Source organism: Phacochoerus africanus, chromosome 6 (assembly GCF_016906955.1).
Source record: "Phacochoerus africanus isolate WHEZ1 chromosome 6, ROS_Pafr_v1, whole genome shotgun sequence".
NCBI lineage: Eukaryota > Metazoa > Chordata > Mammalia > Artiodactyla > Suidae > Phacochoerus > Phacochoerus africanus.
The window spans coordinates 8938356-8959770 of record NC_062549.1 but is presented as its reverse complement, the minus strand read 5'-3'; the positions used below and the strand labels follow the sequence as shown (position 1 = coordinate 8959770).

The 21415-nt window shown below is 51.7% G+C and overlaps 1 protein-coding gene across 1 annotated transcript in view; it reads right to left on the bottom strand.

The window, feature by feature from the left end:
* KCNQ3 (potassium voltage-gated channel subfamily Q member 3) overlaps positions 1-21415 on the bottom strand; it is a 302377-nt gene that overhangs the window by 27426 nt on the left and 253536 nt on the right. Inside the window, 6 exon segments of the mRNA XM_047783229.1 lie at positions 2179-2205; positions 8412-8506; positions 10319-10414; positions 11894-12004; positions 13315-13470; positions 19711-19883. Coding sequence (XP_047639185.1) covers positions 2179-2205; positions 8412-8506; positions 10319-10414; positions 11894-12004; positions 13315-13470; positions 19711-19883 — 658 coding nt within the window.

Here is a 21415-nt window from a genome sequence, read left to right as displayed (position 1 = left end):
CTCGAGAGAGGAGGGGAATGAGACGCCCATGGGGAGTTCTGAGATCGTGTAACCCCTGGAGCTCGTGAGCTCTGTAACTGGGAGTGAGCCTGCCCTCTCGGCGGGGGGCGGGGGAGGTGTCTCGTCTCTGTAAAATTATCTGGAATAGGATTTCTGAGGCATCTTCCTGCTCTGCCTCTGGGAGCCCTGAGCTGCTGCAGGTTCTCTAGCAAATGCCTCCAGCATTGTCCTCGTCCAGCCCTCCTCTACAATCCCCCAAAGAGCCCCCTACAGTCCAGGCTGGGTCCAGGCAAGAAACGCTCCTTGCATTTGAAAAGCTGCATAAAGGAGGCAGAAAGTCCGAATTGGGTCTGTGTCAGTATCTGTGAGTTAATGGGAGCTGTCTTCTCCAGGCAGGTTTATGTACAGAATGTGGCCTCAGAAGCACTTGACCCAGCCTCCCAAAGGTCGCTGCCCTCAAGCGGCTCCTCTAGAAGGTGGTCCAGGGTCCCACCAGCCCCTCTGCCCAAAATCTGTCGGCTCTAGAAGGACAACAGTTGAGTTGATGTCCCGGAGACGGACGGAGAGGCCTTAAGAGTAGTTGGTCAACAATAATAGTTTAAAGACATATTTTAAAAATACATTGTATAGATTTATGGTTACAATTATTTCAGGGTATAAATACAGATGGCTTTCCACACCTGCAGGTTCTGCATTCACAGATTTCACCAAGTGCGGATCAAAGATATTAACAGAAAAATTCCAGAAAGTTTCAAAGAGCAACAGTGGAATTTGCCACACATGGGCAACGATGCACACATAATTTATATTGTGTTTGCAACTATTTATACAGCACTTGCATTGTTTTAGGTAGTATAACTAATCTAGGGATGACTTAAAGTACACAGGCGATTACAAGCAAATATCATGCCAATTTACATAAGGGACTGAGCATCCGAGGGTTGTGATATCCCTGGGGGTCCTGGACTCAGCCCCCATCCCAACAGTGGATACTAAAGGACAGCTTGGATACAGCTTGGATGGTCTTTCCTTATCATCTCGATCAGAGGCCACAGTTTAGTGAGTGTGGTGTACTGGGGAGACCTCCGCAGTAGTGGGGATCCTGAATTATAGCATTTTTTTCTCCTTTTTTGTGGCATATGGAAGTTCCCAGGCTAGGGGTCCAATGGGAGCTGCAGCTGCTGGCCTATGTCACAGCCACAGCAACAGCAACAGCAACACCGGATCTGAGCCACCTCTACGAACCATGCCGCAGCTTGTGGCAATGCTGGATCCTTAACCCACTGAGCGAGGCCAAGGATCGAACCTGCATCCTCATGGACACCATGTTGGGTTCTCAATCTCTTGAGTCACGATGGGAACCCCGTGAATTATAATCGTGATTCACTTTTTAAAGAGCCATCTGTGAGCCCAAGAAGCGAATGAAGCAAGATATGATGGAAATAGCACAGTCTTAATATTCAGACCCGAGTCTGAATTTTTTTTTTTTGTCTGTCTTTTGTTGTTGTTGTTATTATTGTTGTTGTTGTTGTTGCTATTTCTTGGGCCGCTCCCACGGCATATGGAGGTTCCCAGGCTAGGGGTTGAATCGGAGCTGTAGCCACCGGCCTACGCCAGAGCCACAGCAACGCAGGATCCGAGCCGCGTCTGCAACCTACACCACAGCTCACGGCAATGCCGGATCGTTAACCCCCTGAGCAAGGGCAGGGACGGAACCCGCAACCTCATGGTTCCTAGTCAGATTCGTTAACCACTGCGCCACGACGGGAACTCCCCGAGTCTGAATTTTTATCTTGCCACTCAGTAGCTGTGTGATCCAGGAGGAATAACTCACCCTCTCTGAGCCTTAACTGCGTCAATGCACAACTGATGCTATGAGGGCTGATCCTTTATTGTGGGTGTGAGGCCCACATGTCATAAACACATGCAGGACCCTGGCACAGAATCCTGCCCAGAGGAGACACTCAAAAAAGTACTGCTTGCTAGGATCACGATAAAGTTGTTCCTGAGTAAATTAACATGAAATTGGTGGAGGAAAATGGCGGCCAGCCACAGCAGGGAGCCCCCAACCTCTATCTCCTGACCAGCAGGACCACCCAGGCCCCTACACCGCACACAACTGGCCCCTCTGTCCCCACACGGTGGCAGGAAGCAGAGGATTCGTAACCACAAACATACCTGGCTGCTGCATCCAGTGGCTCTTTCCTATGAGGAGATGGGGAGAAAAAAATAAACAGAGCATAAATTTCATGCAACAGCTTCCCCTCTCCCCACAGCCATCCCAAAGCTTCCCTTTAATGAATATGATGGAGCGGGCGCCCCAGGACGAGATGGTGCATCAAGAAAAGTGGGCCCTGCAGTGGTTTCCCCTGGCCAAACCCAGGCCCCCACTGGGATGGACTGGCTCTCAGCTCCAAGGTTCTTCTCAGACACTCATTCATTTATTCACCCAGAAAATACTACTCGGCCCCACACCTTGTGCCGGGTTCAGTTGATCTGTTTAAGAGTGGGGACAAGAGTTCCCATCGTGGCGCTGCGGAAATGAATCCGACTAGGAACCATGAAGTTGCAGGTTCAATCCCTAGCCTCGCTCAGTGGGTTAAGGATCTGGCATTACCATGAGCTGTGGTGTAGGCTGCAGACGTGGCTCGGATCTGGCGTTGCTGTGGCTATGGTGTAGGCTGGCAGCTACAGCTCCAATTAGACCCCTAGCCTGGGAACTTCCATATGCTGCAGGTGCGGCCCTAAAAAGAAAAAAAGACAAAAAAAAAGGGTGGGGACAGATCAGGAAACCAGGAATTTCTTTTACTCTTTTTCACTTTTTAGAGCCACACTCGAGGCATAGGGAAGTTTCCAGGCTAGGGGTAGAATCGGAGCTACAGCTGCCGGCCTACACCACAGCCACAGCCATGAGGGATCCAAGCCATGTCTGCGACCTACACCACAGCTCACGACAACGCCAGATCCTTAACCCACTGAGCAAGGCCAGGGATCGAACCCGCAATCTCATGGTTCCTAGTCAGGTTCATTAACCACTGAGCCACAAAGGGAACTCTAGGAACCAGGAGTTTCATAATTGAGCAGCCGCACACCCGGGACTCCGTCATCCCCACTGTCATGACAGGCAACCTCATCATCACTAATACCTATCGAGCAATAATCATGAGGCTAATACTACTTTAACCTTATGGATTCGCCCATTTAACTGTCATTAGCTACCCTACGAGGTAAGTGTGATCGTCACTCCCATTTTCCTGCTGAAAAAACTGAGATACAGAGCGATTCAGCAAACTTCAAGGTCTCACAGCCGGGCAGCAGCAGGGCCGGTCTTCCAACGCAGGGGAACTGGCTCCAGAGCCCCCGCTTCTAACCAGGAGGCCACCTGCGGTCCCCACGCAGCCCTCAGTCTGAGCATTCACTCAGTTCTGCCTGGGACAGTCCTACTCATCCTTTAAGTTCCAGCTGGAGAGGCTCCTCCTGGTGTTTCTTGTCTCAATTCCCAGAACCCAGGCTGAGCGAATCTCTTCTTACGTGGGGCTGTGCCCAGATCACACTGTCTTAGAATGACCAGGTCTTTGAGACCTGTTTGGAGGCAGAGCCACTGTTTTTGTTTTGTTTTGTTTTGTTTTTCCTTCGGCTCTAAAAGCTGAGCACCCCATAGACTCAGGCACTTAGTAAGTGCACCAGAAATAATGAACGCATAACTAGCCTGTCATTGGGATGCAGGAGTGGGGGACACGGGAAGAGGAGAAGAGGCATTGGGGCAGAAGAATCAAGGGATGAGTAGGAGAGATAAGAATTTCTAGTTCATGGGTCGGCTCAGCATCTGGGCTCAGTGTGGCTCTGAAGCTGGACACATCCGCTGGGCCTATTTTCCCTCATGAAGTGCATGGACAGAGAAAGCCCTGACTTTCTAGAATCCTCTGGGTCTCTGACAGCAGAGAAGTAGGGGAGACAGTAAGAGGAGAAGGAAAAGGGGAGAGATGGGGCCGAGGGCAGGGCGGGGGATGGGACTGTGAGATCCAAAGCACTGAATGTAAACTAGATAAGCTACCGTACGGCACAGGCGATGCTAGGCACACTCTTTTTTTTTTTTTTTTTTGTCATTTTTGCTATTTCTTGGGCCGCTCCCGCGGCATATGGAGATTTCCAGGCTAGGGGTCCAATTGGAGCTGTAGCTGCCAGCCTACGCCAGAGCCACAGCAACGCGGGATCCGAGCCGCGTCTGCAACCTACACCACAGCTCATGGCAACGCCGGATCGTTAACCCACTGAGCAAGGGCAGGGACCAAACCCGCAACCTCATGGTTCCTAGTCGGATTCGTTAACCACTGCGCCACGACGGGAACTCCGAGGCACACTCTTGTAATAACCTATGATGGAAGATCATCTGCAAAAATATTTTTTAAAGATTAATTTGTTTATTTAAAGCAGCTGAACTCTCCCCCTCCTTTTTTTTTTTTTCTTTTCCAAATTCCATCTTACATGTGGCACTAGGATATATGTGACAAAAAGAAGTTGTGGCCACAAAAGTCCACCTGGCCTGGCTGGTCTCTGCTGGTTCCCATCAACAGCCTCCGCGGCATGTCTAGGCAACTCTAGAATGCCAGAGAATGTCCTATCAAAAACACTGTTCTCTTAAATTTTATTTAAATAAAATGCAATTACTTAATTATACAACTATTTAAGTATTTTATTATTTTTAAATAGCACATAGCAGGAAATGTGCGTTAGAAGATACGAGTTTGGCTCACATCTCCTCCCTTCACCGGCTCTGTGCATTATGCCGGACACCCGAAACGGACACAATACTGTAAACTGACCACACTGCAATTGTAGAAGAGGATTGGAGGCACCGCTTCCATCTCTTTCTCACTCTACAGGACCATGATTCCATGCCTTCTCCTCTATTATCAGACTCCCCCACCTCCCAACTCCTCCAGACCCCGGCCAATGACCTTGACCTCACACAGATCTGCCTCATGTCTTACCACCCGATTGACAACCTCTTCTACCTGGTCCCACCCACTGGCTTCCCTTCTGTGCTGAGGGATGAAGGGTCCACACGCCTGCTGATCCTTCGCTTGTGCTTGGCTCGGCAGTAAGAAATCTGACTGGGTTTGATCCCTGGCCTTACTAAGTGAGTCGGGGATCTGGCGTTGCTGTGGCTGTGGTGTAAGCTGGCAGCGGTAGCTCCGATTTGACCCTAGCCTGGGAACTTCCATATGCTGCAGGTGTAGCTCTAAAAAGACCCCCCCCCAAAAAAAACAAAAACAAAAACAAAAACAAAAACAAAAACAAAAGTCAAATCAAAAAGCTGGGAGTTCCCATCATGGTGTAGTGGTTAACGAATCTGACTAAGAACTGTGAGGTTGCGGGTTCAATCCCTGGCCTTGCTCAGCGGGTTAAGGATCTGGCGTTGCCGTGAGCTGTGGTGTAGGTTGCAGATGTGGCTCGGATCCCGCGTTGCTGTGGCTCTGGTGTAGGCCGGTGGCTACAACTCCGATTCCACCCCTAGCCTGGGAACCTCCATATGCCGCAGGAGTGGCCCAAGAAATAGCAAAAAGACCAAAAAAAAAAAAAAAAAAGGCTTTAGGAAGCAGGTGAGCACACACCAGTGTATTATCAGCTACTTTTTTTGGCCATTAAACATATGGAAGGGGTTGGAATACTGGGTCATTCTTTTCCCAAGGGGCTGCCCTGTTTCAGAATGGTTGCCAAGTGAATTCTCTAGTGGTTTTATCCTTTTGTCCCTGAAAACGAAAAAGAAATGTTCCCTCTTCATCTCAAAGCCATTCCCCCATCACAGCAGCTATCTGCAGCACAGCAGATTCCTCTAAGTCCCTGACAGCTAGGACAATGCCTTATTTATAATAAATCAACTCAAAAGAATGGGCCTGTTGCCAAGATCTTGGGATGCAAAGCAAGCTGAAATCATCCTGATGCAGCATTCCATGTGGTTGCACACATTTCAGTTTTCAAGTTCAAGGTCACTCTGTTCTCTTCAGGAGAAGTCACCTGCCCATTCTAAGACTCCTGCTGTCTCAAGGAAGACTGGTCTATCCCCAAGCCCGAGTAAATGCAGCAACAGTAGAATTTTAGAATCCAAAGGAATCACAGTGGTCATGACTTCGGAGTAAGTAAATCTAATTACAAGTAAGAAGACACGGTCGGTAAACTCAAATGCATCAGTCCATTCTGAAGCCTTGCTGCTTCTCATTCCCTTGGCTCTTCCGCAAGTCATCACCCTCTGAGGCTCTTCCCTTTGCCTGTTCCCCTGCAGGCTCTCCCTCTTCCTACTGCCCTCCTTCCTCCTACTGCTGTTGCTCTAAGCTCTCATTTCTTCTTACCCGGAATCCTGTCACCGTTTGCTGGCTGATCTCCTTGCCTAAAACCCCAGCCTGTCCAATCCAACCTCCACATCCCTTCACGTCGTCCTCCTGAAACACACATCTGAACATGTCAGTTTCGCCTCAAATGACTTCTCTTTGCTTTCAGGATCAAGGCCAGTGCCTTGAATGGAAAGTGCCATGTGCCCTTAGACCCCCTTGGGAGTGACAGCATCACAGATGCTGCGATGGGAGAGGTAAGCAGGAGCCTGACGTTTTGGGGCCCTGATGGCCACGGTCCGGTTTGGGATCTTGTTCTCTTCGCCATGGTTATCCACTGGAAGGTTTTATGCAGGAAATCGAGTCGGTAGACCCAGATGTGTGAATTTCATTAAATCTTTACCCCAATCTGGTGATGGAGGTGGAGGGAAAATTGAGACCAAGTTCAGAGACTGGTTGCATCTCCCACAACGAGGGTGTGGGAAGATGGGATGGGGTTGGTGGGACCCCCTCAGCCATGCGATGGTCCGTGAACCCAGACACATGGCAGAAACACGCTTTGGTGCAGGCAGGTCCTGCTCCTGGAGTCTAAATGCCCCTCTACAACTCCTGCTAATTCAAAGGTCTTATGAGCCCAGCATTCTATCCACACACTTAAAACTCTGAGCTCTGGATTGCAGGATCTAAAACCCAACAAGGCGCGGTCTGTTTCAGAAGCCCAAGTTGTGAAAAGACCATGGGCTTTGGCGGCCTTGAGATGTGGCGGATGCTGGACCAAAACAACCACAGCTTCTGAGCCCTGGGTGGCTCATCCGTGAGAGGAGAGGGGTGATACCAACCACTCAGCCTCCTCCAAGGGTGCCCCGAGGGCCACTGAGTTAGTAATGTACCTACGGGAGATGCTCTAACCACTGTCACACCATTGAAATGGCTGAAGGTGACAGGGTGTGTGTGTTCACATTCCCCCCCCCCCCCGATTTTAATACGTCTCAACCCTGGAGAACCTGCCTTAGGATGCCCGCGAGGATTACAGGAGACACAAACTTGGATGCTGGGAACATACTGGACGTACAATAAATATTCACTTTCCTTCCCCTTTCCTTCTATTTTTTTTTTTTGGGGGGGGTGGGGGTTGAGCCTGTGGCATGCAAAAGTTCCCAGGCCAGGGATCAAATCTGAGCCACAGCAGAGACAACACCGAATCCTTAACCTCTAGGCCACCAGGGAACCCCTCCCCTCCCTTTTCACAGGTTCTGGCCATAGGAAGAGGTTTTAATTTCTTTTCTTGAAGCCTTTCATCTAATCTCCCACTCTGAGAACATAAAACAGCATCTCCAGGAGTTCCCTCTGTGGCTCAGCAGGTTAAGAACCCAATATAGTGTCTGTGAGGATGTGGGTTTGATCCCTGACCTCATTCAGTGGGTTGAGGATCCAACATTGCCGAAAGCTGCGGCACAGATTGCAGATGTGGCTCAGATCCAGTGTTTCCAGTGGCTGTGGTGTAGGCCAGCAGCTGCAGCTCTGATTTGACCCCTGGCCCGGAAACTGCCATATGCCATGGTGCAGCCATTTAAAAAAAAGGAAAAAAGAAAAAAAAAAGACAGCATCTTTGGGCCCCCAGAGGCTTTCCCCTGCTACTTCATCTCCCTGCCCTCTCCCACTGTCCAGAGGGGTCTGGGGTGCAGGCCATGGCCAGGTGGTGGTGCCTCCAGGATTGCCAGGGTGGCCTGATGGGCTGACTCCCCACTTCCTTAGTCACTGATCCTGCTCCAACACTGACTGACCTTCCCTCTCAGCCACTCCACACAGTCCTTCTGGAGACCCTTTTTGACACCTGGGGTCATCTGAGAGCTTTGAAAACATACCAGTGCCGGGGCCCCATCCCTGGGGATTCTGATTTCATCAGCCTGCATAGGGCCTGGCTTTGGGGTGTTTTAAGCTCTAGTGATTCTAACAAGCGGCCCAGACTGGAAACCATTGCCCTGAAGGATGCCCTCCAGGAAACCATGAAGGCCACAGGCACAAATACAGACTCAGGTGCGAGGATGAGTCAGGCTCTGAGCATCAGATGAGTCTACTTACCTGAAGAACGGAAAAGAGACGACTGATTCATAGAACCTCCATGTTGCCACAAGATCAATCCTGTTTGGGTTGGTAGCGTAGTATCTCCAGGCAGCCTGAGGAGGAGAAAAGAGGGCAGGTGTGGCCCGGGGTCCCATGAAACCGGCTCACAGCATCCCGCAAGATTGGAACGTTAAGCCCTGTGACCTGGGGACCAGCACCTGCCATCTGCCTCTAACGTGGACTGGATCATGAGCCACGCACCTGCCGACCCTCAGCCTCCCCTGAAAGGAGCTGAGGGTGGGGATCAGGAGTGAGCGCCCTGTGCTCTGGGAAAACTCCCAGGACAGGTCTTAGAGAGCTGGATATTTTCAGGAGATTTTATGAGCCCAACTCTTGTATCTCCTGGTATCTAGAAAAGCTCTAAAATCCTTCATGGTGACGTCTGCTCCTCGTGACTAGCATTAACCACCCCGAGACTTAGCAGCGACCTTCTGTAAAATGCTGCATGGACCTCCCCCTTCACCAAAATCACATAAATCCTGCCCTTCCCCCTGCCTCTGTGGAGCTGTATTTCAGAGCTGTCTGAAATGCTGCCTCCTGAGCTATAGTCATCATTTTGCCCCAAACAAAAGTTAACTTCAGGTTTTAGGTTTTGAATATTTTTTGTCATCAGCCTTGACATCTAAGAGTCAAATGGACCCTGAGGCCAGTGGAAGCCAGGTGAGTGTCTCCAGAGAAGCCAGATCCTTGGCTTTGTGCGGCTCCTTTGGGAAGAAAAAGTTCCTCGACCCCATCATCCGGGACGGATAATTGATGTTGTGGGGTGGGGGTGGGGTGGAGAGGTGAGTGGAGGGGAGAGGAGGGCGCTGGGCAGAGGGTCCCTGAAAAGAGCCGGGGTTACTCATGCAGCAAGGTTCACATAGGTAGAAAGACAAATAGTCTTTGGTGCCACTTCTGGGTGCAAGAGATAGCCCGGGAGATAAGGTCTTGTTGCTAATATCCTAGAACTTCTGTATACACTGATGGTTGGGGGTTTGGGAGGCTAACAGAGCTGACTCAGCAATTGGAACTGCCCTAGAAACCCCACAATGTGGAGCATAACATTGTGCACCATCAGACCCACAGGGACACTCACTACAAACAGACACAAGTTCACGAGCGGCTGGTCACGCAGACGTGGTTGGTCCCAGGCAGCTGGAGCCAGGATGCTCTACTTTTCTAGCCTCTGTGCTCCCAAAGGCCCAGAAAACCACAAAGCAGGAACTGACCCCTGAAGTAAAAGAGGGAACCCTCCGCCTCTCCCATCACCTCTCGCTACTGTCCCCAACCCCCAGATCACGGTGGTGACAGTGATAGGGATGGAGAAGGAACCAACTCCCGCTGGTGCGTGACTGCCTACTGGGCAGGACACTGGTGGACTGTTCAATATTTTGCACACGTGGGCAGTTTTTCCTCTCTAAGCTTGTGGGCTCCCTGTGGGGGGCAGATGTGAGGGGCCACAGCTCCTGCGGCCAACTGGCTGAGCACCTGTGCTCTAGGCTGACTCTGCCTTGCGGGTTCCTAGGTCAAGGCTGCGGTGGGAAGAAGGAGAGGAAACCTAGCGTGTGGGCCCAGGTCAAAGCCAAGTTCCCTCCTCCAACATCATCAGTGAAACTAGCTGATGTGTTGGTCCCTGAGTCTTGGGTCTCTTCCTTGATTGGCTTAGAACTTGGATGGGAGAGTGATGGGATGGTCACGTTCAGGACACGCAGAGACAGGGCCTATAGGTAACCATAGCAACACCCACAGCTGTCGCAAGCAGGCGTGGTCCTGGATCCCCGCCCAGTTCATGGCACGCCCCCTCCTGCACAAGCACAGGGACACACACGCAGACGCAGCCATCCCAGGTCGGAGTCCCACTCCAGTTCATCCCCAGGCAGACAGACCTGGATGAGCTCAGCAGCGGGCTTCCTCCTCTTCTCAAAGTGCTTCTGGCGATGCTGCTCCTGCACCTTGAGCGCCAGCCCGGACCCCAGGATGCCCTGAAGGGAGAAGTCGGGCTCTGACCGCAGCCCCATGGGGCTCTCCTGGAGCCCCCGCCTCCACTCCCGGGGGCCGTGAAGATGCTGAGTGAAGGGGAGGAGGAAAGACCCCTTCTTTCTCTTCCGGGGGGTGGGGTGGGGAGCTGCGCTAACTGGGGCCTTGACGTCAGGGTTCAGCTCCCGACTCTGCCACTTTCCAGCTGTGAGACCCTGGGCCAGCTTCTTATCTGCTGCATCGCAGTTTCTTCCCACAGGGAACTGGGATAACGGTAGCTACTCACAATTTTGTTAGGGAAAAAAAAATGAGAAGATGTAATAGGAACTGCCCAGTAAGAAGCATAATGCAGAATAGATTTCCAGTCAATATTAACAGAATTTAAAAAATATTTTGGTTGAATTGTCACTTGAGACTTTTACGCTGGTGGGGATTTCTCCAAATTATGATCTGTTTTGATTTCCAGGGCAGACCGACTTGAGGAACGCGGGGTAGGAACACACCCCTTTCAAGTCGGGAGAGAACGGAGAGCCCATGGGACCCCCTCACCGCCCCTTGCCTATTACACATGAAGAAACTGGGAGTCAGAAAGGTCACAGGTCCAAGTCAAACAGCTTAGGGAAAAACAGACAAGGCAGAGCCGCGATGGAGAGAGGACGTCAGCAACAAAAGGCTGGGAGACGAGGGGCGAGGAAGAGAGATTATGCTCCAAGGAGGGTCTTTTCAAGCTCTGGGACTGAGAACCAGGCTTAGAAAGAGCAGACCTCATAACCCAATAGCCCTGTGACTATGCAACTTCACTAACCCAAATGAGCCTCCATTTTCTCATCTGGAAAACGGGAGTAAATGCAGCATCAAACACCTACGTTGTCATGTGATTAAATGAGATGATGGAGGTAAAGCATTTGGTGTGATTCCAGCATCAGGTAAAATCAACAGAGGGTACCTATTATCGCTATGTTATTACGCTGACTGGCACTGGCCTTTGGGGGAATTATTCTATCTAGGGTCAAAACTTACTTTTGAGAGAAATGCAATTTTTACATAAACCAGTCCATGGTAGGGCAAAGGAAGGGAACTTGCAAATGCAACATGCCTGCTATGGGCAAAGAATACGTGGGTGGACGTCGTAATTGTAGAACCCAGGGGGCTCCCAGTCTCCCGGGAGGCAGATGTGGAAATGAGCGATCCCAGCACGGGATCAGAAAAGCCCTTAAAGAGCTACGGGAGTGACTAACTAACACAGCCTAAAGAAGGCAGTGTTGAAACGGCATCTTGACAGAGAAGGTGTTTATTATTCCAGCCCAAGGGGGCAGCACAGCCTGAGCAGAGAGGCAGGGAATCATGCTAAGGGGGTGGCTACTGCGTTGATAAAACTGGAATTCGGAATAGGAGAGGACGGAAGACGAGGCTGGAAAGCTGAGCTGCGGCAGGGCTGAGGGATCCTGCCTGTCCTACCGGGGGGGCGCAGCGGAGGTACTTACTGCTGGAAGGGCGAAAAAGGAGACGCCGATTAAGGAGAAGGTGGCTGCGATCAGACGGCCTTCCCACGTCTTGGGCGTCTTGTCTCCATAGCCAATGGTGGCCAGTGTGATCTAGGAGAGAAGAGTCAGACACGGGGCTCCCCAGGAAATCAGTGATGAGCTGACATTTACCCGCAAGCCTCTGTATGGACTTGGGCGCTGCTCCCACTTAGAATACAATTTCCATGGGAGGGAAGGGACGAAGTACAGTGAACTTATACGTGTGCCTTGAGACCACATCTGTGTCTAAGCCAAGGTTATCTTCCCTAGAGTCAATGGTAACAAATACTTCAGTAATTGCAAACATGCTTACGTGCCTATGCATCCCTGTGTATATCTGCGTATGTGTGATTTTGTGAGCCGCAGCGTTTCTGAATATACGTGCTCCTGTGGGTGTATGTATACAAACTGTGTGTGTGCACCTGTGTGCCCGTGTCGGTTCTGGTGTGTGTGGCGTATTCCTGTGTGCGGTTTCCTGTGTGGGTTATCAGCACACGTGTACTTACGAATCCGGAAGGCTATCAGAGCAGTTAAGAGTGTGACCTCTGGAGCCAAGTGCCTGAGTTCAAATCCCAGGTCCAGGAAGGCTCAGAGCTCTTCCTAGAATTAGATACCCAACCTCTTCATGTCTCAATTTCCCCATTTTAAAAAATGGGCTAATAGGAAGTCCCACTGTGGCTCAGCGGCTTAAGGACCCGATGTCTCTGTGAGGATCTGAGTTCTACCCCTGGCGTTACTCAGTGGATTAAGGATTCGGCATTGTGGTCAGGCTCGGATCCTGCGTTGCCATGGCTGTGGCCTAGGCCAGCAGCTGCAGCTCCAACTCCACCCTTAGCCTGGGCACTTCCACATGCCAAAGGTGCAGCCATAAAAATAAATAAATAAATGAATAAATAAAATAAAAGGGGGCTAATAATAGGAGTAATTTAACTTAAAATATGTTTATAAATGTAAAGTGCTTAGAGCAATGCCTTAGTACCACATGGCCTGTGGGTGCGGGGCTGTGTGTCCCTAGGTGTGTTTGAGGGCCTGGGTACACACCTGTGCACCTGCTGCTGGGTGTTTGCACAGCATGGCATGGCTGGTAGTAGCTCACAACTAATGAGGTAAGGGCCCTCAGTGACCCCAGGACCAGACTGTTCAGAGCCCTGACTTCTTATAAACACTATAGAAAAGACCCTTCCACCGGCCTGCCCTGCAGGGGGTGTATCCTGGGGCAGGGGCTACGGAGGACACCTTCCTTCCCCCTGTGGCTGCAAGATGCAGCCGCCCGACTGAGCGCATCCTCGCCACGCCCACCAGCTCGTCCTTGCCACGCCCACCATCTCTCAGCATCTCCAACAGCCAATCCCCATGAGGCAGCTCTCAAGGCGGGGACTCACCAGGCCCCACCAAAGGGCATCGGCGTAGGTCTCAAACTCCTCTTTCATCTCTTCCCCTTGGGCATCCACCTCCGGCACATCTTTCTCAACCAGGTAGACGAGGAATGAAGAAAGGATGAGCGTCAGGAACCCGATGTACCAGGCGGTGATGAGCTCCTGGGAGAGGAGGCAGTGGACGGGGAAGTGGTCACTGCGTGGAGGCCAGAGGCAGACACACTGGAGCTGGAGTCCAGGTTTCCAGCTGTGCGACACGGGCACGTTACTGGCCTTCTCTGATCCTTACCTCCCATCACCGTACGATGGGGTCAGTCCCAGGGTCATTACTCCTATCAGTAACATACCAGTGGATGGCCCAAGGAGAGGAAGCTTTCTCTTAGGGAAATCGTGGACTCACAGCTCAAGGGGCTTCCCCGGGAGGTGACAAAGCAGGAAGAAGTGACCACTGCCTGCGAGACAAGACTCAGGACTCAGGAGACCCCATGCTACCCAGGACTGGATGGAACAAGGCTAAAGCTCAGTGGCAAGGGGACAGTGAGAGCCGCCGAGGCAGAGCGGACCAAGCTGAGGACGGGACCCAGCCCTGCCACTAACTGACTGTGTGCCTCTGGGCGTGTAATCCCTCTCCCCCAGCCATAGTTTCTTCATCTTTAAAATGAAGGGACTAGACCAGAGTTTCAGAAAGTGCCACAGATCCTTCAAATGCAGATAGGCATTTTTTAATGTGAAGTAATCACTTGCTAATTTAAACCATATTAAATATTAGCATAGATTACCTATTTATTAAAAAACCCCCTATTATTCATGGACGTCATCCCATGATAGACTAGTACATAGGAGTAAACAGAGAAAATGGATTTAAAGAAAAATGTTCACGGTAAGGACAGTGCTGAGACGTGGCAAGGATGGGCACGTCGCTGACATTTCCAGCCCCCTGACCAGGGCGGTCCCTGAGGCTCTTTCTGTGTCTCTCATTCTATTCCCCTTCCAAGGGTTACCATGCTAGGTTGAGCAGGTGAAAGTCAAGGTCACTGGAGAACACAGTCTGTCATTCCCGCTGAGTCATCACAGAGTCTAAGGCTGTTCAAGCCGATGCTGACTGTCCGCCAGTCAGCTGGCCTTCTGGGTCGGTAGGATCTCGCTGATGGCTGCTTCCTGCCTCTCTCTGTGCCTTTGCTCACGGTGGGTCCTGCCCTCCTGGCCCTTCTCCCTCCCCATGGGACCAACCAAAGAGCCCCGAGTCATCTTTGGACCCATGTCACCACCTTTCTGATGGTTTTCCAGATGTCTGCTCCCCCAACTGGAGAGAGGGTTCATTTCTAGCTTTTTTTTTTTTTAAGTGTTTTCATGATTTTCTAAATAGATGTCTCTAATTCTCTCACACTTTATCATGCTCACTGGCTTATAGGTCTGACCCTCCCCAGAGCAACACATGCCAAGTGGGTCTGTGACTTTGGAGAGCTCCTGTAACCCCTCTGGGGCTTCGCTCCTGCATCTGTAAAACGGGAATGATAATGCACTCACCTCGCAGGGTGAAAAACACCTAGAATACACCCAGTTCAGAGTTCACTCTACAGCACAGAAGAGTTCATTGAGTTGGCTCAGGCAATGCAGCCGGCCATGCCCCTCTGTGAGCATCTGCCCGCTGGGGGTTCGAGAAGGGAAAGATGGGTCGTCCGCCCCCAGTGGCTGTCCGAGCAGAGCCTCTTACCCTGCGAAGTGTGATTCCAGTGCGCCCATGCTTTTCGTACCCTCTGGCCCCCAAATGCAACGCAGAGGTTTCATCTGGTTCTTAACTAAGGAGTGGCTCTCTGTACAAGTGGGCACAGAAGCACGGGCTGTGTTGGATTATTCAGAGCTGGGACAGCAGTTCTCACCGAAAAGTGAGATGTGTCCCCACTCTGGGCCCTCAAGTCATTTCAAAGGCAATGCTGCCTGGACACGATTTTGGCCAGCAGCTCTGTGGCAGAGACCATGGCTGCTCCCCCACATCCACGGGCTCCTGCTCACACCTGAGTCTCACTGCAGTCAGCTGGGGCTGGGGGACTGCGCGGCAGACAATGTGTGGGAGTGACTGGAGCTGCTTCCTGCCTTAAAGCCATCCTGCAGGATGCCCTAGGCCCCCCTTCCCTTGCCTCGGTGACTCAAGGCTCCTTTCCGAGGCAAACGAGGGCTCCCTGGTCCACATCAGACACTGTGTGAGCGAGAAGACATCTGCCTTTCTGTACTAAGTGGAGGAGACTCCAGGGCTAACTTGCCCTGGAAGCAGAGGCTGGCTGATCCTGACTTTAGAAAGAGCATTAACTTTATAATTATTATTTTTTCTTTCTAGGGCCACACCTGTGGCATGTGGAAGTTCCTGGGCCAGGGGGTGAATCAGAGCCACAGCTGCCAGCCTATGCCACAGCCACAGCCACGCCAGATCTGAGCTGCATCTGTGACCTACATCACAGCTCAGGGCAATGCCAGATCTTTAACCCACTGAGAGGGGCCAGGGATCAAACCTGTGTACTCATGGATACTAGTCGGGCTTGTTAACAGCTGAGCCATGATGGGAACTCCTGTTTTTAGTTTTCAAATGAATTGGTAAGTGCTTGTCCACCAGGCTCAGAGGAGGAACTGGTCTGAGCTCTTGCTGGACTCGCAACAAAGCAAACTTGCTTATCTCCTAAACACACTGCCTGCCCCGGGAATGGAGGCCAGCCCTGGGCTGCTCTGCCCCTTAGGGACAGTGAAGGCTAAGCGCTGGTCCACTGGGGACTTTTCAGAGAAAGGATGGGATACAGAGCTTGCCAAACAATTTCTTCTTTCTTACCACAGAGGTAGGATTTTATTTTTTGTTTTTTTGGTCTTTTTAGGGCCGCACCTGCAGCATATGGAGGTTCCCAGGCTAGGGGTTGAATGGGAGCTGTAGCTGCTGGCCTATACCACAGCCACAGCAATGCAGGATCCTTAACCCACTGAGCGAGGCCAGGGATCGAACCCGAATCCCCATGGATGCTAGGTAGGTTTATTAACTGCTGAGCCATGATGGTAACTCCCAGGGGTGGGATTTTTGTCTTGAGGTTCCACCTGCCTGGCCTCAGTCGTGGGGTCTGGCAGTGGCTCGGGCCATCATTTCCCAGGGATCACATGGCAAACACCCAACTGTTGTCTAGTCTAATCTGAAGGGACACAGGACAAGAATCTCAACTGGCCATTTTTAGCCCTGATGCCCACGAGAGCCGTGAATCAGCTCAGCTCCACGGACACAAGCAGGTGCTGCGAACATGTCCTCTGATAAAACATAAAGAAGAACGTTGGGCGGGGAAACAAATTCTCGAAAGAAAGCCTTGACCTCCCAGAGCCTGTGACCAGAGGTGGCTCAGGCGGGGGATAAAACTACATTCTTGGGTGAGAGACTTCAGGAGTTTTCCACTTGTGTGTCATCTCCTTTATATATTTATTGGTACTGTGTGTGAAGAAGTGCCTATTTAGAATCATACATTCTAGAATAATAAGTGAGCACGTATTACTCACCAGGCACTTACATGTACCTGTTCTCATGTGAGCAGCTGGAGGGACTCACATGTTAACCGCTGAGGATGCTCGTATAGAAACAGCAAGATGCCTGAGGTCTTACGGCTGGAAGGAAGGCAGCAGAGTTGAAATCTGCACGGAGCTGCGGTCTGGCTCCAAAGCTCCTATTTATTCCACAGTGAGATACGAGCATATCTGGGTGTATATGTGAGCTGGGAGAGCCCAGGAGTTGCGGGGGTCGGGGGAGGGGGCGTTCTGGGGTTGCTGGAGTGAGGCTGGCATAGTGCGGTTAATACTGAGCAGGAGAACCTGGCCCCAGGCTTCTTCCAAGTGCGGTTCCCCTGAAGCAGAGCCTAAGACAGAGATTTAATTTTGTGGGATTATTGAAGGAGGGTGTCCAGAGAGTGAGACAGGGCAAGAGAAAGAACTGAGCAAGGATGGGGTCTCTGCTGGAGCCTCCTTCAGCCTGATCCCATGGGGAGCTCTGGAACATGAACTGCACCGCAGGACTGATCCCAACACAAGCAAGGGACCTGTGTCAACCAGTCACTGGCTGCGGGCTTCCCTGATGCAGGGGGAGGAGGATGAGGACCAGATAAGCTCCTGGACAAGGCAGAGCTTCTGCATTTCTCCAGATAAAGGGAGCGCTGGGAATATTAGCAGCCGCATCTCACAGCAGCCAAGGGCTGAGGCGCGTCCTCCCCGTAAAGGAGGCCTGGGCAGGGCACCAGCTGTGTCTACTGTACCCACCAAGGTTGGCACAAAAGATGCTCTCTTAGCAACCAAGGCAGCTTTGACTTTATCCCCTGAAGAACCACCCTCCCTTCCCCCAGCCAGGGCTCTTTGGCCCTGATTTCTTCTGCGCTGGCCTCTGAGGGGTTTTTCCTGCCTGAGCTGAGACACAGAGGTTTTTCTTCATTTCACCAGGGTCCTGCCAAGGCAGGGATGTCAGAACAAAGTGGTGCCAAAGGTTTCGGCTGACGGCGGGGGAGAAGGAGAGGCAGCACGGCCTCTGCCTGCCTGGGTCCACACCTGCTCAAGCACAAGGGACTCTGGGATGGCATGGACCAAGTCCCACACATGCAAGCCTCCATCCCCCTTGCAGAAGTAAGGGCCACGGGGACTTGCAGCAAACCACTGAACGCAGGCGACAAAGCCAGACTGCCCGGACTGTGACCCAGGGCTGCTCAGGACCTTTTTTCCTATCTGCTTCCTTACCACTGGGATGGAGTAAGAACAGTGCCCGACACCTGGGGCCAGCTTATCTGTATCAAATACTAAACTCTAGGCACTCTGCTTCTGGGAAGCAGTAACAACGGCTGGAGTTCCCTTGTGGGGAGTGGGTTAAGGATTCAGTGTTGTCATTGCAGTGGCTTGGGTTGCTGCTATGTTGCAGGTTCCATCCCTAGTCCAGGAACTTCCCAGTATGGCCCCCCAAAGAGGAACAATAGAAACTGAAGCATTTCTATGAACCGAGTGTATTCTAAGTGCTTTTTACCCTACAAGGTGTAAAAAGTGCATCCTCATTCCCAATTTGTGAATGCAGGAATGAAGATCCAGAGAGGTCACAGGAAGTGCCCTCATACCAGCAGAGTGTGGGTTCAAACTACTCCGCATGACTCTTTCCCGTCCCAGGCTACTGTGCATTAGCGCCTTTCATCTTCTCCACCATCCAGTGGTACAGGCATTATCCCAGCCCTGTTTTAAGAATGAGGAAATGGGAGCTCCTGTCGTGGCGCAGTGGTTAATGAATCCGACTAGGAACCATGAGGTTCTGGGTTCGATCCCTGGCATTGCTCAGTAGGTTAAGGATCCAGCGTTGCCATGAGCTGTGGTGTAGGTTGTAGACACAGCTCGGATCCCTCGTTGCTGTGGTTCTGGCGTAGGCCGGTGGCTACAGCTCTGATCCGACCCCTAGCCTGGGAACCTCCATATGCCGCGGGAGTGGCCCCAGAAAAGGCAAAAAGAAAGAAAAAAAGAATGAGGAGGCAGAGATCAAAGAGGGTTGAGTAACTTGGCCAAAGTAGCTGGCATATGGTGGAGCTGAGACCTGAACCCAGGTCTACCAGTGCCTGTTTGCTTCAGCACACCTGTGTGCACCTCTCCTTATCTTCCTGCTGCTCCTCCTCACCACCACCATCATCACCATCATCACCACCATCACCATCATCACCATCATCACCATCACCATCAACATCATCATCACCATCACCACCACCATCACCACCATCATCACCATTATCACCACCATCACCACCACCTTCATCACCATCACCACCATCACCATCAACATCATCATCACCATCACCACCACCATCACCACCATCATCACCATCATCACCATCACCATCATCACCATCATCACCATCACCACCACCTTCATCACCATCATCACCACCACCTTCATCACCATCACCACCATCACCATCAACATCATCATCACCATCATCACCATCACCATCACCATCATCACCATCACCATCATCACCACCACCTTCATCACCATCATCACCACCACCTTCATCACCATCACCACCATCACCATCAACATCATCATCACCATCATCACCATCACCATCACCATCATCACCATCACCATCACCATCATCACCACCACCTTCATCACCATCATCACCACCACCTTCATCACCATCATCACCATCATCACCATCATCACCATCACCATCATCACCATCACCACCATCACCATCAACATCATCATCACCATCATCACCATCACCATCATCATTACCATCAACATCATCATCAGTGGTGGCAGGGCAACCACCCTCTGGGCAGGCTGTTAGGGAGGGGATGTCACCCACAGGCACAGGTGGGTGAGAAGCCTGCGTGGTCCAGAAGCTTCCCTGTGGCACTCACTTTGCTGTGGGCACAGATGGCCGAGCCCAGGAGCTTCCAGGTGCCACCCCTCCGGTCCATGCGTAGCATCCGCAGGATCTGCAGGAAGCGCAGGCTCCGCAGGGACGTGGCCAGGACATTGCCCTGGTTTCCCACGGCAACCACCGGCACAGAAGCGATCAGCACGAAGATGTCTGGGAAGGAGGACAGAGGGGGAGGAGGGGAAGGAGGAAAGACGGTCAGGCCAAGGCACGGGGCCCTCACAGGCCTTGTTGGCAGCAGCTGGACATACGCTGAGCGTTGCTGTGTTAAATCGGGACAGTCGCTGTGCAGGATATGTGTTCTCCTGTGACAGGGGAGGAGACAGGCTCTGAGCACAGCTACGCGGCCAGATGTGGCTGAGCTGGGAATGGAGGCAGGAGGCTTGCCAGACTTCAATGCTCACCCTAAATCCCAGGGAAGGGATGCCCCAAGGCCCTCCAGGGGTGGCACACAGAGGGCCAGGGTCCCTCTCTGGCCGAAAGGGGATCAGGGCTGTGCAGGTGGGAGAGGTGAAGCCTGAAACTCAGATGCTATTTTACTGTGGGTTTCTCCTGGAAGCGGCACCTGAGACTGGGTGACTGTTGGGGGATATAACTTCTCAGGAAGCAGAGGGAGGGGAGAGGGAGGTGGGGAAGGAGGAAAGGCCAGGGCCAGGGGTGTGGTCAAGGCCAGGCTGCTGCTGGAGCATCTGAGCTCGAGGCAGAAGACCTCCCATGGTCATCCCTCTGAAAGATGGCAGCTCGGACACCTGTTCACTGGCTCCTATCCCCTGTGGGTGTTGGGGACTCTTAACACCCCCACGCTTCCAAGCTGCAGTGCCCAGTGACCTTCCTCAGCTTCAGAGAAGGCCTTGGGCTAGACTGTAGGAAAACACGAAGCCCGCCCAGAAGTGGGATGCTGGCGTCAGGAGGTGACCTAGAGACATCTACCAGAGCCGTGACTGAAGCGAGGCCAAGAGGATGAGCCACTTCTGAACGGGCCAAGCTGGCTCCTGAAGTTAAGTGGCCGAGGATGGAAAAGAAGGCCCTGGTCTCTTCCTTATTCCCTCCCAGGCCCTTGCCCCAACCCTGCCAACTCCTGGATCTGCGAACTCCTCATGGTACCGCAGCAGAGGCTAGCAAGTAAAAAGCATCCCATGATCAAATAAATTTGAAAAAAAAATCCAACTAAACAGATTTTGCAGGACCTCTCAGAGCCTTTAATATGCTAATATACCCTGTGGCCATGAACTTTATCCATGAAGTAAAGCCTTACCCAAAAGATATAAACCATGTAACTGGTTTTTATTTTTGGTTTGTTGGATGGTTGGTTGGTTTTCTTGGGTTGTTTTTGTTTATTTGCAAGAGTATCGGGGTTCCAAGAAACATACTTGAAAGAATATGGATCCATTGGGCAAAGACAACCCTTTGTGACGGGCCCTTGGGAACTGTCTAGAAGCTTGTGTGGTTTGCTGAGCCCACAGCGTTCTTTCACACCTCCATACCTGTGTTTGTGCTGGCCCCTCAGCTTGGTCTAGGCTCTGTAGTCCATGCCAGGTATGTTTACCCCCCAAACCGGCATCCTTTCTACCATGTCAAAGTGTTTCCCAGATGTGCCTGAACTTTGGGCAACACTAGGGGTCAGACATCCAGATACCAATATGTCTGTCTGCTTGGCCAGGCTTCTCAGTCTATCTGTGCAAAGG